Here is a 16,259-nt window from a genome sequence, read left to right as displayed (position 1 = left end):
TTATTGTAGGCTGCACTTCATACACCGATTTTGTTTGACAGTGCTTCCCAACCTTCGCTAGTCTTCTGCAACCCCCAGCCCCATCAGAACGGTCCAAGTACACCTTCATTCACAACAAACCATATCCGTTTTCCTTTGAACTACTGTTGAACTGTTATCATTTTGCAGGACTATAGTAACATTGATATTGTTGTGCATAGGCTTGTAATATTTAAGATGAGGCATACTTCAATTAGTTCTTAACCTAATTGAGAAGCAATTATATTGAAATAATTAAACAATGTTTGTTATGTTCTAGAGTCTAAAACTAAGTACCCCATTGGGGTCTCATCTACAGCGCCCAAATACCTCAAGCTCATTCTGAGATCATTCATTCTATTCTTTCACTCTATTGCTCCCAACCCCACTAGACAGTAGTGTATTATACTCCTATTGTCTCGGGGCCGGAGCCCTTTCTGTTTCTATTCCCGTCACCCTGCGTCCTGAAGCCCAGGACTTCCCCGGGATCAGACTCCGGGGATCACCGGTCCCAAGATTACGGTCTGATGGGCATCAGGCTCCGTAATTCACCAGACGCTCCGGACAAAGCAGACACGCAGAGTCAGAATAATAACAGTTTATGTAGGAAGAGACAAAAAGAAAGAATAATCGTGAGTTCATGATTTAAAAGAGCCTTAAAAGGGTCAAAGCCTATCGATTGTTCCCATAGAGCGTTTAACAGGAATAATCATTACTTACAGCATACCTCCAATCTACACGACAAGAGTTTTAAAGTGGAGACAGCTCCATAAACCCTGAACAGTTTTAAAAACCAGTGACCTCCCACCAGCTCCTACTGGGACCAGTGACCGAGGGCTGGAATCCAAGGCGTTCTTCTTCACTTCCTGCTGCCAGCTCCCAGCCATCAGTTGCCATGGTATCCTCGTTATATCGGTGTGTGTGTGTGTGTGTGTATGTGTGTATGTGTATGCGTGTGTGTTTTTCAGGAGGTCTGGGGCGTCGCGGGCTCCTCCTGGAAGACAAACGGGGCAACATGAAGAACTGCGTCTAAACGTCTGCTCCGGGCGGCGGCCGCAACAGCGCCGCCTAGTGACCGGGAGGTGACAGTGGTGAACGGATCCACACCCCAAAGCCCCTGGTTAATGAACGCTTTTGGCCCGCCTATAACTGATACATCGATGTGATTGGTTAATGTTCTGGGCCAGGGGGAGGCCCAGAATATACACGAGTATATCGCTCGTTCCCAGAGTGACTCGCTGAGCGGATTCAAATTGTGCTCTTGCGAGAACTTTGGATTTCCAAGGTAGTATTGGCTCCAAATATCGGCTCAAGAAAAATCGGTATCGGCGTATCGGTCATCGGCTAAGGCTGATGAAAAAAAATCTGTATCGGCCCTAAAAAATCTGTATCGGTCGAACCCTAGTTTGGGGGGTCATGGAAGGGCGGAGGCGATTGATGTTTCGTAGGTGGAAGTAGGCAGACCGGGGGATGGTATTGATGTGGGATCGAAATGTTAGTGTACTGTCTAGGATGACACCCAGACTTTTAACCTTGGAGGAGGGTGAAACGAGTTATCGATGGTGTGTGAAAAGCTGTTTGTTTTTTGATAAGGTTGATTTTGTACCAATGAGTAGAACCTCGGTTTTGCTATTATTGAATTTGAGGAAGTTGAGAGTGAACCGGTTTTTTATTTCAGAGATGCAATTAGTGAGGGAGGTGGGCGGAAGAATGGACGAGGGCTTAGCGGTGAGGTAGAGCTGGGTGTTGTTAGCAGAACAGTGGAAGTGAATGTTAAATTTGCGGAAGATATTGCCGAGGGGAAGAAGGTAGATGATGAACCGGAGGGGCCCCAGGACAGAGCCCTGAGGCACACCTGAAGTGACGGAGGAGGGGATGGATTTAACTACATCTAAACGTCTGCACGAGCGGCTGCCGGGAGGTGACAGTGGTGACGTAGGTTCCCTGCGTGAAGTAGGTTCCCTGCGTTTATGCCAACGTCCACAAGAAAACGTTTGACCTTTTAGAAAGGATTTAGAAAAGAAAAATGTAAATAAATAGAAAAGATGTTAATCGGCGAATGAATGTTCTTCCGGCGTGTTGCCCTAAATAACATTATCGCCCCCTACTGGCTATCAGATGTCAGTGTCGTTCCAAATCGAATACTCCGTGGTGCACTAACCGGAAGTTACGATCGCGACTGCTGCCGTGGCTCCTCCCCCGAAATAATTATCCCGCTTTGAACGCTGAACTCTTTACGCATAGTAGCTATAAAAGAAAAAAATATACAAAATGACTAAGTTAATGCAGGCTATGTGGAAAATGCGCCGAAGTTGGCTCAGCCTGGCTACGCCTCTTCCCGCTACCTAGCTAAGATGGCTGCCGTTGAGTACGAAAAGTGTGCATCGATCCACACTCCGAGGTTTGACCGTTTTGACTACATCATCCGGGTCCTTTTAGTACACTTATTTTCGCCCGATCTTAATTGGAACGCCCTACGTACTCAACCTAAGTATAGTGAGTACTGATAGCATGGATATTGGAACACAGCGCAGGTCATCGTGACATTGTCCCCCACCTCCTTCGGCTCCTCGGGCGTGGCCGGGGTCGTGACCCCTCCCTCCTCAGCAGACGGAGACACCTCCATCTTCTCCTCCTCCCCTGCGCCTCCTCTCCTCTCCCCCTCCATGCCGTGCTCCGCCTGCCACTCCTGCAGCACCTCGTCCAGGTTGAAGCGGCGCCGGTAGTTGACGAAGAAGTTCTTCACCTGCACCACCGACTTGTTCCCGATCACGTCCGAGATGGCCTGGAAGTCCCGGCCGTACTTCCTGATGGCTGAAGGACAGGGCGGACGGGTGAGCTACTGCATGAACGCTCAGGGCATTTAGCAGACGCTTTTATCCAAAGCGACTTACAATAAGTACATTTGTCAGAAGAAGGTGAAACAATATATCTCTGTCGGTACAGTAAGGATGTTCATAGAACCAAGTGCCAAGCACTGACAATTGTTACGTTATAATAATAATTATTATTATTATTTTATTTGAAGGCGCCTTTCTCGGCACTTAAGAATAGAGGTACACAAAAGTAATTAGAAAGAATCTAAATTAAGAAAGATAAATAAATAATTATAACAACAGACATAGTATCGGGCATCAGGTGGTATAGGCAGGTCTGAACAGATGTGTTTTGAGTTGTGATTTGTAAAGGGGGAATGAATCAATGTTTCTGAGTTCGGGTGGTAATGACTTCCAGAGACGGAGAGCAGAGCGGCTGAATGCTCTGGGCCCCGTGGTGGTGAGACGGGCAGAGGGGACAGACGGGTGTACGGAGGAAGAGGATCAGAGGGAGCGGGAGGGAGTGGGTACGTGGACGAGGTCGGACCGATATGGGGGTGCGAGGTTGTGGACGGCCTTAAATGTAAACAGGAGGACTTTGAATTTGATACGGAACTGAACCGGGAGCCAGTGGAGCTGCTGGAGGACAGGGGTGGTGTGGTGGGTGGATGGGGTTCATGTTATAAAGCGCGCAGCTGAATTCTGGACCAGTTGGAGTTTATGTAGGGATATGTGAGGGAGGCCGAGAAGGAGAGAGTTGCAGTAATCTATACGGGAGGCGACGAGGCTGTGGACAAGGATGGCGGCAGTGTGGGGGTCAGGGAAAGGCGGAGGCGATTGACGTATCGTAGGTGGAAGTAGGCAGACCGGGGGATGTTATTGATGTGGGATCGAAAGGATAGTGTACTGTCTAGGATGACACCCAGACTCTTAACCTTTGTGGGTGAAACGGTGGAGTTATCGATGGTGAGTGAAAAGCTGTTTTTTTTTTCATTTTGTACCAATGAGTAGAACCTCCGTTTTGTTACTATTTAATTTGAGGAAGTTGAGAGTTAACCAGTTTTTTATTTCAGAGATGCAATTAGTGAGGGAGGTGGGCGGAAGAATGGACGAGGGCTTAGCGGTGAGGTAGAGCTGGGTGTCGTTAGCATAACAGTGGAAGTGAATGTTCAATTTGCGGAAGATATTGCAGAGGGGAAGAAGGTAGTTGATGAACAGGAGGGGCCCCAGGACAGAACCCTGAGGCACACCTGAAGTGACGGAGGAGGGGATAGATTTAAAGGACTTCCGTTTAGTAAACTGAGTGCGGCCTGATAGGTATGATTTGAACCAGTCTAACTGAGTGTGGGGGATGGCAATGGAAGCTAGCCTGTTGAGGAGGGTGGTGTGACAGAGTGTGTCAAAGGCTGCACTCAGGTCGAGGAGGATGTGGATGGGGAGGAGTCTGACTGTCTGCACTGACTGTTTCAGTGCTATGGAGTGGGCGGAAACCGGACTGGAACTGATCATATAGGTTATTGTGGGATAGGTGAGAATGGAGTTGGGAGGCAACTGTTTTTTCAAGGATTTTAGAGATGAAGGGTAGATTTGAAATTGGACGGAAGGTTACCCATTCCCTGTGTACAACAAAGATGGTTCCATCTTATCCTAGCTAAGTAATGTAACTAAAAACGACATACAATAAGTGCGTACATTAAGAGCCAGGATGTTCAACATACAATAAGTAGGAAGAGTGGGAGGGGGAGGCCATGCAGAGTCTAGGTGAACTGGTCTGAACAGGTTTGAGTCTTGAGTCTTTTGCAGAAGCTGTTGAGCGACATTTCAAGGAGGTCGTTCCAACCCTGTAGGACTGTAGGGCCTTATCACTTAGCTACTACTAACCAGCGGGTTTGTAGAGCACGCTAGGGCTGCTTGATTATGGGAAAAATCATAAATCACGATTATTTTGGTCAATATTGAAACCACGATTATTCAAACGATTATTTTTGAGTTTGAAAACATGTTGTATTTGTTCAGCATGTCTCTCCGATTATTTTTTTTGCAACTGAGAACTTTGAAATTTCGCCTTAAAAAAATACACAAAATGGTGAAAAAGAAAATGATCCAATCTAAACTGATATACAGATATTTATCCAGCTGTTATGCCCTTTCTATAAAACATAAAAATAAAAAAAAGATTATAAAAAAGAAAATTTGAAAACCTGTATTATTATGTTAATTTTGTGATAGTTTGACGCTAAAATCGAAAGCGCGATCAAAATTCGATTAATGGCCCAGCCCTAGAGCACGCTAAGGACTCAAGCATCCTGTGGTCAGAACCAGCCTGGTCAGAGCGCCGGAGGCGGGGCCTACCTTGGACAGCAAGGAGCTGCTCCTCTGTGGTCCAGCGGGTGTTGAACTTCTGGTTCACCTGGAAGAAAAAAACGTTCTTCAGCAGTGTTCTCCAAACCCCCACAGACCAGAGGTCAAGGGTCACAGGTCAAAGGTGAGAGTGAGGGTGAAGGGGGTACCTCAGGGATTCTGTACTGCTCCACCCCCGAGGTCAGCTTGTCCTTCAACGTGCCGTTGGCCTGTTTGATGGTCTGGATCTGAAAGGGACGAGAGACCAGGCAGTCATGACGTCAGGTCGACTGTTTATTCAGGGGTCCATCCAGACATATGATCAGGCGATCGGCTGAGTCTGGGGGTCACTTGACCCCACGGTTTATTTGTATTATGTACGGTAACAGCTTCCGAACGGTTCTAGCGTTGTGCCGTTTACTGTAACCAGTACTGCATTTTTATTATTTCACATTAAAATAACCGTCCAACTCTAACATGTCCATTAGTGATACAAGAGCACTGGCTAAACATAAAAACAAATACATCATTAAATATAAATAAATAATTGACAAAGAAATCCATCAGAAAAAATATAAAAAAAAGACATAAATGTTGGTCTTATTATAAACACATTTATACAGAGAAATCCATTACAGGAAAAAAATCAACGATGGACCACTGGAGGCGGCGTTTTATCGTACTTGTCGCTTGATGGTGACCAGCTCCGAGTCCAGCTGCCGTATCACCCCCTTGGCAGCGGGGGCGCTGCAGGACAGGGCCGCCACGTCGCCCTGCGTCAGGTGCATGCCTTTGGGCGGCTTCTTCTTGGTCCTCTGCAGGGTCTTCCCGGAGAGGCCGGGCCCCTCCCTCTTCACGTGGACGGGCTTATCCACGGGGGCCGGCTGGAGACACGGGGGGGGGGGGGATCACGTTATTTAGACTTCGATCAATCAAAGGGGGAAACAGGGGGATCGCAACGGTAAAATAAAATACGGTTGCTATCGCCAGCTGAAATGTTTTTTTTGCACTAGATTCAACCGTGGCTGGTAACACTACCCCTTCTGCTACTTATTTTTACATGTTTTTATTTTAACAATCGTATTACTTTATTGTATTGTTGCTGCTATGTTGAGGTGTATGTCTGTTGAGGAACCAAGCCTAAGAATTGCACCCGTGTACTTGTACTATAAAATGTAATAAAAGTCATTCAGATTCAGATTAGGATAAATGGTGTTCCAGTTTTCTATTGGCTACGCCTACGGACCTGTACAACTGAGGCCATTGCTCTGATCACATTTTATACCTCTATCTAAAAAGATAAAGATAGAGACATATCGATAGAGATATAGATATTTGGTATATGTTACACGTGAACCTCGTAAGTTGGTGCAATTTGATTGGTTTGCTATCTCGGGATATTGGACAATATCCCATGATTGAGATCTCAAACTTGTTTTCATCGCGTGACGGTCGTCTCAACACGCTTATATAAACGAATAAACCGCTGATACAAAAAATAAACTATTCACTTTGCCTTCGGCAAATAATTGTTAAATATTCACCTTCTGCTCGCTGGACGGAGCCACCTGGGAGCTCTCAGGCACCGCCGACCCCACCTGACCGACAGAACAGAAACAGGTTAGAGCTGCTGACCAGCTAATGACCTGCTGCTAGCCAGGGTTTACCTAGTTAACCAGCAAACTAGTCTTTTTACCAACTGATAAACAAACCAGTTGGCAAACAGAAACTGACAGACAGGTGAACAGAGTGACAGACAAATGGACCAACAGGGAGACAGGTAAACAGACGGACAGACAAATAGACAAACCGGCAGCCAGGTAAAGAGTCAGGTAGACAGGTAAACAGAGAGACAGACAAATGGACGAACAGGTAGAGGTTACCTCCTTGGTCGGGTCTTGGAATTCTGTGTCACTTGGAGCGTTCACGTTCCCCTCCTCCACCTCATCCTCACTGACACACACACACACACACACACACACACACACACACACACACACACACACACACACACACACACACACACACACACACACACACACACACACACACACACACACACACACACACACACACACACACACACACACACACACACACACACACACAGGTATTAGTAACTTTACTAGTTACCAGAGCATGATGGTCACCATGGTTACCAGAGTGCAGTTGTAACCATGGGTACCAGAGTGTAGATGTAACCATGGTTACTACAGTGTAGTTGTAACCATGGTTACCAGAATGTAGTTGTAACCATGGTTACTAGAGTGTAGTACCTGTCTCTCTCTCTTCTGCTTGCGGGCGTGGCGGTAACCATGGTTACTAGAGCGTACCTGTCTCTCTCTCTCCTGTGCTTGCGGGCGTGGCGGTCCATCAGGCTTGTCTTACTGCGGCTCTTCTTCCAAGAGTAGTAGAACCTGACCAGGCTGGCCATTGACTTATCTGGCAGCTACACACACACACACACACACACACACACACACACACACACACACACACACACACACACACACACACACACACACACACACACACACACACACACACACACACACACACACACACACAGCTGATGTATAATTATATAGTTTTATAAAGTAGAGTGTTGATGTGTCCCTGAGCGAGACACTTAACCCTAACTGCTCCTGACGAGCTGGCTGTCGCCTTGCACGGTTGACTCTGCCGTCGGTGGGTCAACGTGGGTATTAAACGATGCAAGTCGCTCTGGATAAAAGCGTCTGCTAAATGCCCCAATTGTAATTATATAGTAGAGATCTTCACCATCTGCTCGATGTATAGTTATAGCTCCCGTCTGAGCAGCGATTTATTTAAGGTCAGAGTAAGGCTAAGGCTTCCCGGACACCTGTAGCATATCGCTAAGTTGTGTGGGGAATTTCACTTACATTTGCTCATAAAAACACTCATCAAGGTCACACAATGATGGTACTAAAAATGTATAGAGTAGAGGGAGCATGGATGCAGTTCTATAGTTGTATCAAGTAGAGGGAGCAGGGATGTAGCTCTATAGTTCTATAGTTGTGTAAAGTAGAGGGAGCATGGATGCAGTTCTATAGTTGTGTAAAGTAGAGGCATGGATATAGCTCTATAGTTCTATAGTTGTATCAAGTAGAGGGAGCATGGATGTAGCTCTATAGTTCTATAGTTGTATCAAGTAGAGGGAGCAGGGATGTAGCTCTATAGTTCTATAGTTGTATCAAGTAGAGGGAGCATTGATGTAGTGCTGTAGTATATAGTTGTATCGAGTAGAGGGAGCATGGATGTAGTGCTGTAGTAATATAGTTGTATTGAGTAGAGGGAGCGTGGATGTAGTGCTGTAGTAATAGAGTTGTATAGAGTAGAGGGAGCCCACCATCTGCTGGATGCGGTGGAAGCTCTTGCCATGGAAGCTGAAGGCCTGCTCAAACAGGACCTTGTCCTCCACCGTCCACTCGTCGGGGAAGGGGGTGAAGTTGGGCAGGTCGGCCAGAGACTTCTCCACGTTGTGCTTGTGCCAGAACAGCATCCCCAGCGCCTGGACACACACACACACACACACACACACACACACACACACACACACACACACACACACACACACACACACACACACACACACACACACACACACACACACACACACACACACACACACACACACACACACACACACACAGGTCAGCTGGAGCCTGGACATGGCCGTGATGACACCGACCACAACGCTCTTCCTCTGCGTGTGTGTATCCATGGCCACCTCACCTGTTCCATGTTGTAGCCGTGTCTCTCCTTGGCGATGGCGATGTATTCGTCCACTGGCGAGAGAGAACCAGCGTGAGCACACACAGTGATACCGCACCACTGTCTCTCCCTTCACCTTCCCCAGAGCTGTCTCTCTCTCCCCTCATATCCCCTAGAGCTGGTCTCTCTCTCACCCCTCTCATTCTCAGAGCTGGTCTCTCCCTTCAAGTTTCAAAGAGCTGGTCTCTCTCCTATCATGTTCCACAGAGCTGGTATCTCTCTCTTCCCCTCCCATTGTCAGAGCTGGTCTCTCTTCCAGGCAAGTTCCACAGAGCTAGTCTCTCTCTCCCCTCAAGTTCTCAGGGCTGGTCTCTCTCTTTCCCCCTGACATTCTCAGAGCTGGTCTCTCCCCTCCCGTTCTCAGAGCTGGTCTCTCTCTTCCCCTACCGTTCTCAGAGCTGGTCTCTCTCTTCCCCTCACGTTCTCAGAGCTGGTCGCTCTCTTCCCCTCACGTTCTCAGAGCTGGTCGCTCTCTTCCCCTCACGTTCTTAGAGCTAGTCTCTCCCATCACGTTCCACAGACCAGGTCTCTCTCTTCCTCACATTATCAGAGCTGGTCTTTCTCTCTTCCCTCAAGTTCTACAGAGATGGTCTCTATCTCCCACCATCACAGTCTCAGAGCTGGTCTTTCGCTCCCCTCAAGTTTCACAGAGCTGGTCTCTCTTGCCTCTCGTTCTCACAGCTGCTCTCTCTTCCACTCACATTCTCAGAGCTGGTCTCTCTTCCCATCACATTCTCAGAGCTGGTCTCACTCTCCCCTCTCATTCCCATAGCTGGTCTCTCTCCCCTCTCATTCTCAGAGATGGTCTCTCTCGCCTCTCCCGTTCTCAGAGATGGTCTCTCTCTTCCCCTCCCATTCTCAGAGCTGGTCTCTCTCTTCCCCTCCTGTTCTCAGAGCTGATCTCACTCTTCCCTCCTGTTCTCAGAGCTGGTCTCTCTCTCTCTCTCTCTCTCCCCTCTCGTTCTCAGAGCTGGTCTCTCTCTCTAATATCCCGTTCTCAGAGCTGGTCTTACATTTGGTGTCGGCCAGCGAGATGCTGGGGATCCAGACTAGCATGCCCAGGTTCTCTCGCTCCTGGGCCGTCTTCGCCACATCTGGAACGAAAACACCACCTCAATAACATCTGGAACACCAGCTCAATAACATCTGGGACACCAGCTCAATAACATCTGGAACACCAGCTCAATAACATCTGGAACACCACCTCAATAACATCAGGAACATCAGCTCAATAACACCTGGGACACCAGCTCAATAACATCTGGAACACCAGCTCAATAACATCAGCTCAATAACATCTGGAACACCACCTCAATAACATCTGGGACACCAGCTCAACCGGCTGCCCTCCTCAGACCTAACGATGCTTTTACATACATACGGTACATAAATACATACCACACACACATACAGTGATTTTCAAGTTTCCGACTATTTAAGGTGGCCTAGAGGTCAAAGAAATATATATATATTTTTTATATAGATGATAAAACTAATAAATTTAAGAATAATATTAATTATTATTTTTTTCTTAAGAATTGGTTATATTATTTACAAGTTTAATAACGTTTATATTAAGGACGATTATATCAGCGAAATGAAGAAAAGCAAAGTTAGAGATGAGTCAACTCGATGCTATCACAACCCGGATGTTCGAGGCTACCCATTCCTCAAAAGACAACTCAGCAGGTCAGGTTGAAGACGTGTGAGAAAGGTTTACCTGGGTCATAGTCCGGTACCATGGCTTGGTACTGCGGTCCAACTCGCATCCCACCGCCACCTGGACGCAAACAGAAATCAGTTTGGTGCCAAACTAAACAATTTAGAAAGAGCCCAAGTAGTTGGGAGAGACCGAGGCTACCACTCACCGTGTTCCTCGTCGCTGCTCGAGCCCGAACTCCCCTCTTCCCAGGAGTTGACGCTGTTTCCGTTGGACTGATAACTTTTGTTCGGGTTGTTTACGGCGTTCCTGCCCCGTCTCTTTCCAGTTATCTCGATGCCGTTCTTCTCCAACATCGCCGGCATAGTTGCAGTGGAAAAGACTGAACTATACTAACTAGGTGTTAGCAGCGAGGCTAGCAGTTAGCTCTGTGGCTAGTTAGCAGGCTAGCCGGGGCGGTCAGACAAAGTAATCCGTCAAATGGGCTAATGATGGACTCATGAACCTCACCGTCAATGCCTCGTACTCAGAAACATCCCGACATCCCCACGCACCGCCGAACCCCAGAGAAACGGTGTTGGTTCACAGCTTCGGAGCGACCATGCGAGTTAAGACTCGGACGGGGTCGATAAAAGTTGAGGTAATCAGCTAGTAGGTTTACTGTGCTCCTCTTAGAGTTAAATAACGCCCTCTCTCAACAACGACATGGGCGGCTGGTTCTACGTTGTGTATTTCCGTCAAAGATGATCATCCTGGCAGCAGAAACAGAAGCCGTGGAGATGAGGACGCGGAGGCGGTCGTGTCTTTCGGTTCAGCGTGTTGAACTCCGGGTTGTGTCAACGCAAACTGTCGGCCAGATGGCGCTGCTGCTGTCACCACTAGCTTCTTCACACACTCCTCCACCAACTGTACCCTCATCTCCTTCACAAAGTCCTCTTCAGGGCTCCACAATTATCATCCTAATATGTTCTTTATTGCGCCAAAATAACTAAAATAATCATTTGATGTGCAAACGTACATAGCAATACAGCTCTTTCGGATGTTCTTCATCGTTCTCTTCACTCCTCTTCATCAGGACTCCATCCTCATCATCTCCACCAATGGTCCGCCAGGTGGCGCCATCCTCATCATCACCATCATCCTCATTATCATCATAATCATCATTATCTTAACTCCTCCACAGTCTCCCTCGGCCGGGTCAGCTCCTCAGACGTCCGTACTTTCAGTGCGGATTCCAACATCATTCAAAACATCCCTATTCTGGTAAATGACTGCCAACTTGGTACGCACACACCACTACACGCACTTTTATTGTTATTGTCCCGTTTGCGTGTGACACCGCTGTCGCGACATTCCTATTGATCGTGTATTGATCGTAACAATCGGTTTCCTCAATAGTTGAGGTCGTGTTGAGGCGTGGATCTATCGACGCATCGACGGGTGTTTGTGTACAGAACGAGGCGACCCTGGACAGACGCCGCCCGGAGCTCCTGAGGTAACGCAGACCGACGCACGTCCCGGCCGGCGGCCGGGCCAAACATTGAGTCCCCGCGATGTTCGCTATGCAGCAGCGACACTCGAAACGCGTCGGCCACAACAAGTGGGTCACGAGGGGGGATACCTCCTCGCTCTGCAAATAAGGGCACGGCCAGAGGACGATCTACTGTAAACAGGTGGTGATGTCACATTTCAGCACACACTGAACGGAGTCGCGGGCCAATGGGGTGCACTAGTGACGCACGCGGGGGGTCCGGCTAAGGGGTATTTAAAGCGCGTGGTGTTCGGCGCAGGGGGGTTTGGAGAAACCGCTGCAGGAGACTGAACTACCGCCCCGCTACTGTTTACCGCCGCTGCCTTCTCTCGTGACTGACTCCTCTTCGGTGCAACGACAGACCCGTGCACGGAGCCAACTCCAGACTTGGATTGTGCTTCTTACTCGCGATACTTTGAGTGTGTATTCTAGTCGGTGCCCTAGCGGTACTTGACTGTGTTTGGGGTCGCCCTAGTGGTTCGTGACTGTTTTTTGGGGGTGCCCTAGCAGTGCTTGACAGTGTTGGGGGTGGCCCTAGTGGTTCGTGACAGTTTTTTTTGGGGGTTGCCCGACTGTGTTGGGGGTCGCCCTAGCGGTGCCTGACTGTGTGTTGGGGGTCGCCCTAGCGGTGCCTGACTGTGTGTTGGGGGTCGCCCTAGCGGTGCCTGACTGTGTGTTGGGGGTCGCCCTCGGGGGGGGCAGAGCGCTGAGAGGATGCCGTGGGACGTGGAGGTGCAGCACGGCGAGGGCCGCTCGGACTACAAGTCGGAGAAGCGGTGCCAGCGGACGTCGCTGGCCTTCTACCAGGCGGTGCGCGACGGCCTGCCCCCCTGGCTGCTGGAGGACATGCGCCGCATGGAGGTGTTCCACTGGGAGGCGGACGGCCAGGCGCGCGCCTTCAGCCCCGCCGAGGCGCTGCTCTACGCCCTGGTGCACGACCACCAGGCCTACGCGCGCCACCTGCTGGCCGGCTTCTCCGTCGCCGCCCTGGAGCCCCCCAGCGGGAGCTTCCGCTGCTGCGGGGCGTCGGGGGCACCGCACCTGGCGGCGGCGGTGCGCTACGGCCGCGTGGCCATCCTGAAGATGATGCTGACGGCGCTGAAGGACCTCCCCTCGGAGGGCGCCCGCCGCCGCTTCCTGGACGGCCGCGGCGGCGGCTGCCCGCACGACGCCGACGGCGGGAAGACGGCGGTGCGGCTGGCGTGCGACCTGCTGCGGCCCGAGTGCCTGCTGCTGCTGCTGGGCCACGGCGCCAGCCCGGGGCTGGGCGACGGCGCCGGGGCCACGCCCCTCGACGCCCTGCTGCGCCGGATGGGCGGCGAGCCGGCCCGCGGGGCGGCGGAGGCCCGCGGCCGCCGGGTGTGCCTGGGCTACCTGCTGCTCTTCACCCCGCGGCCGCACCAGGGCCTCCACCAGCGGCTGGCCGAGCTGGAGCCGGAGCAGTGGCGGCGCCTGGTGGGGACGGAGGCCTTCCGGTGGCTGGCCGGGGCGGCCTCCCCCCCCTCCCTGTTCGTCAGGGCCATGCAGACCCTGGTCCGCTCCGTGCCGGCCGAAAGGCTGGACTGCCTGCCGGGTTTTCTCAAGCCCATAGACTTCCCTCTCTGAGACGCCTGTGCGACCGACACCCTGGCAGCTATGTATAATGTATATACGGTATAGAGTGTGTGTGTGTGTGTGTGTGTTGAAGGCCGACATTAGCGCTGTACCTCGGGGGCGTGCGGACTGCAGAAAGCTGGAGAAAGAAGAGGACGGACTTTGTTTGGGAAAGGTTTTGGTTGGGGTAATGTACATTAGAAGGCGATGTGGTGCGACTACCTCACTGGGCGCCGGTGCTCTTGAGCAGGGCACACACAAGCCCCTCCCCCCCCGGGGGGGTAGGCTGTTTGTTGTAAATAAACTCTTGTTACTAAACTGGTCTGCGGCCGCTGTCATGATTCTATACATCAGCAGGGACTGCGTTGTAAACATCACTCAGACTACATTAGTGTTATAATACACTTCATTAGTATAGACTCAGCCTACATTAGACATTAATGTGTTGTGCACTTCATTAGTAGAGACTACATTAGTGTTATTATACACCTTATGAGTAAAGACTAAGCCTACATTAGTGTTATAATACACTTAATTAGTAGAGACTACATTTGTGTTATAATACACTTCATAAACTCAGCCTACATTAGACATTAATGTGTTGTACACTTCATTAGTAGAGACTACATTAGTGTTATTATACACCTTATGAGTAAAGACTAAGCCTACATTACTGTTATAATACACTTCATTAGTAGAGAGACTACATTTGTGTTATAATACACTTCATAAACTCAGCCTACATTAGACATTAATGTGTTATACACTTCATTAGTAGAGAGACTACATTAGTGTTATAATAAACTTCATTACAATAGACTCGGTCTGCATTAGTGATATAAATCACTTCATTAGACTAAACCTACATTATAAATGCATAGCCCCATGTCTCATAAATTTCAACACATTGTTGAAATTTATATCTGTACTTCTGGTCACTCTGTACTTTGACCTTAGTCAAAGTACACTGAGTGACAGTATAACACATAGCTGATTGTGTGATCGAAGGTTTATTCTTCATAGTAAAGTTTGTTATCTGAAGATGTGTCAGTCCCGACACCTCTCTGAGCCTACTTACCTCTCTGATCCTACGTACCTCTCTGAGCCTACTTACACCAATCTGAGCCTACTTACCTCTCTGATCCTACGTACCTCTCTGAGCCTACTTACACCAATCTGAGCCTACTCACACCAAACTGAGCCTACTCACACCCCTCTGAGCCTACTTGCACCAATATGATCCTACTTACAGTTTATCTAATCCATACTAACCCTCATCCTTACTAACCCTAACCACCTTAGTCCTAAAGACCACTTAACCATAACTAACCAATAATGTTTTACTGCCCCACTAGTTAAATCCACGTTCAAACTCCACACTAGTTAAACCCCATGCTGCTGCACTAGTTAAAGACTAGTTAAACCCCATACTGCTGCACTAGTTAAACCCCATACTGCTGCACTAGTTAAACACTAGTTAAACCCCATACTACTGCACTAGTTAAACACTAGTTAAACCCCATACTTCTGCACTAGTTAGACTAGTTAAACCCCATACTGCTGCACTAGTTAAACCCCATACTGCTGCACTAGTTAAACCCCATACTTCTGCAATAGTTAAAACACTAGTGCAGTAGTATGGGGTTTAACTAGTTAAACACTAGTTGAACCCCATAGTGCTGCACTAGTTAAACACTAGTTAAACCCCATACTGCTACTCTAGAGACAGGATGCTCTGAGTGTGTATTCACAAACCTGTTGAAGCACCACCGTCACACACATTTATTATGTACAGGAGCATGTGTTCACCAGCGCGACACACGTTGAACCCAGAGCCGCGTGTGTTCACCATCGCTGAACACATTAGACCCAGAGCTCCACTGACATGTCCAACACTACCATGATAAATAAAGCAGTGATGGATGAACACGTCCGGATTCCTGTTGGGTTTAGATGGTTTGTATGCATCATTAAAAACCGCTTCATGGTGGGCCTGATACAACCCCTCTGACAAAGGCATTTAAAAACATCTGTGGGTAAACCAAGACCTCAGCCATCGTCCACCAGCAGTAGTGGAAGAGGATCTTAGTCTAATCCTCTAGTTAGTGTTGTTTACTAGTCTGAAGGCTAGTCTTCACAAGGTGACATCTTGTCCTACTGGCCGGCTGGGACCTCTTATAGCAAAGGTTAAGAGCATTGAGGTTAAGGGTTAGGGTTAGGGGTTAGTGTTAAGGGTTAGGGTTAGGAGGTAGTGTTAAGGGTAAGGGCTTAATGGTTAAGGTTTAGAGTGAGTGTTAGGGTTATGGGTTGAGGGTTCGGTGTAAGATTTAGTGTTAAGAGTCAGGGTAAAGGGTAAAGGGTTAAGGTAAGGGTGGTGGGTTGAGGATATAGGATAACGATTTAGTGTTTTTGGGTGTTAGGGTTAGGATAAAATTGTACTTACTTAATCCCAAACATGAAATGCCACAGCCCCAGGTTAAGGGTAGGTTAAGGGTAGGTTAAGATG

General features: G+C 48.8%; 2 protein-coding genes across 6 annotated transcripts; one reads left to right on the top strand and one right to left on the bottom strand.

Annotated features, from left to right (window-relative positions):
* Positions 1–601: 601 nt before the first annotated feature.
* rcor1 (REST corepressor 1) lies at positions 602–10,994 on the bottom strand. 2 transcript variants are annotated; one of them, XM_060051544.1, is made up of 13 exons: positions 10,838–10,994; positions 10,690–10,749; positions 9,983–10,063; positions 8,931–8,983; positions 8,545–8,706; positions 7,451–7,623; positions 7,058–7,127; positions 6,719–6,772; positions 5,858–6,058; positions 5,345–5,422; positions 5,187–5,244; positions 2,576–2,832; positions 602–1,012 (listed from the first exon to the last, which is right to left on the bottom strand). In XM_060051544.1, exons 1-13 carry the CDS (start codon positions 10,992–10,994, stop codon positions 983–985), a joined length of 1,434 nt encoding a protein of 477 aa, XP_059907527.1. In that variant the 3' UTR covers positions 602–982. The 2 variants fall into 2 exon arrangements, with proteins under 2 accessions (XP_059907527.1, XP_059907528.1); XM_060051545.1 differs by having other exon boundaries at positions 7,508–7,623.
* A 766-nt stretch (positions 10,995–11,760) lies between these two features.
* Positions 11,761–14,075, top strand: ankrd9 (ankyrin repeat domain 9). 4 transcript variants are annotated; one of them, XM_060051625.1, is made up of 3 exons: positions 11,761–11,892; positions 12,028–12,124; positions 12,863–14,075. In XM_060051625.1, exon 3 carries the CDS (start codon positions 12,875–12,877, stop codon positions 13,763–13,765), a length of 891 nt encoding a protein of 296 aa, XP_059907608.1. In that variant the 5' UTR covers positions 11,761–11,892; positions 12,028–12,124; positions 12,863–12,874; the 3' UTR covers positions 13,766–14,075. The 4 variants fall into 4 exon arrangements, with proteins under 4 accessions (XP_059907608.1, XP_059907607.1, XP_059907606.1 ...); XM_060051624.1 differs by having other exon boundaries at positions 12,028–12,616; positions 12,681–14,075; XM_060051628.1 differs by having other exon boundaries at positions 11,780–11,911.
* Positions 14,076–16,259: the final 2,184 nt, after the last annotated feature.

Source organism: Gadus macrocephalus, chromosome 5 (assembly GCF_031168955.1).
Source record: "Gadus macrocephalus chromosome 5, ASM3116895v1".
NCBI lineage: Eukaryota > Metazoa > Chordata > Actinopteri > Gadiformes > Gadidae > Gadus > Gadus macrocephalus.
The sequence above is the reverse complement of the archived record's forward strand: the minus strand, read 5'-3'. Positions and strand labels throughout refer to the sequence as shown.

Coding starts and splice junctions, on each gene's coding strand:
- rcor1 (XM_060051544.1), bottom strand. CDS start 10,994: ATGCCGGCGATGTTGGAGAAGAACGGCATCGAGATAACTGGAAAGAGA. Junction 5,423..5,857: donor TGGTCACCATCAAGCGACAA/GTACGATAAAAC, acceptor CGTCCCTTTCAG/ATCCAGACCATCAAACAGGC. Junction 2,833..5,186: donor GCAGCTCCTTGCTGTCCAAG/GTAGGCCCCGCC, acceptor CCTGTCCTTCAG/CCATCAGGAAGTACGGCCGG.
- ankrd9 (XM_060051625.1), top strand. CDS start 12,875: ATGCCGTGGGACGTGGAGGTGCAGCACGGCGAGGGCCGCTCGGACTAC.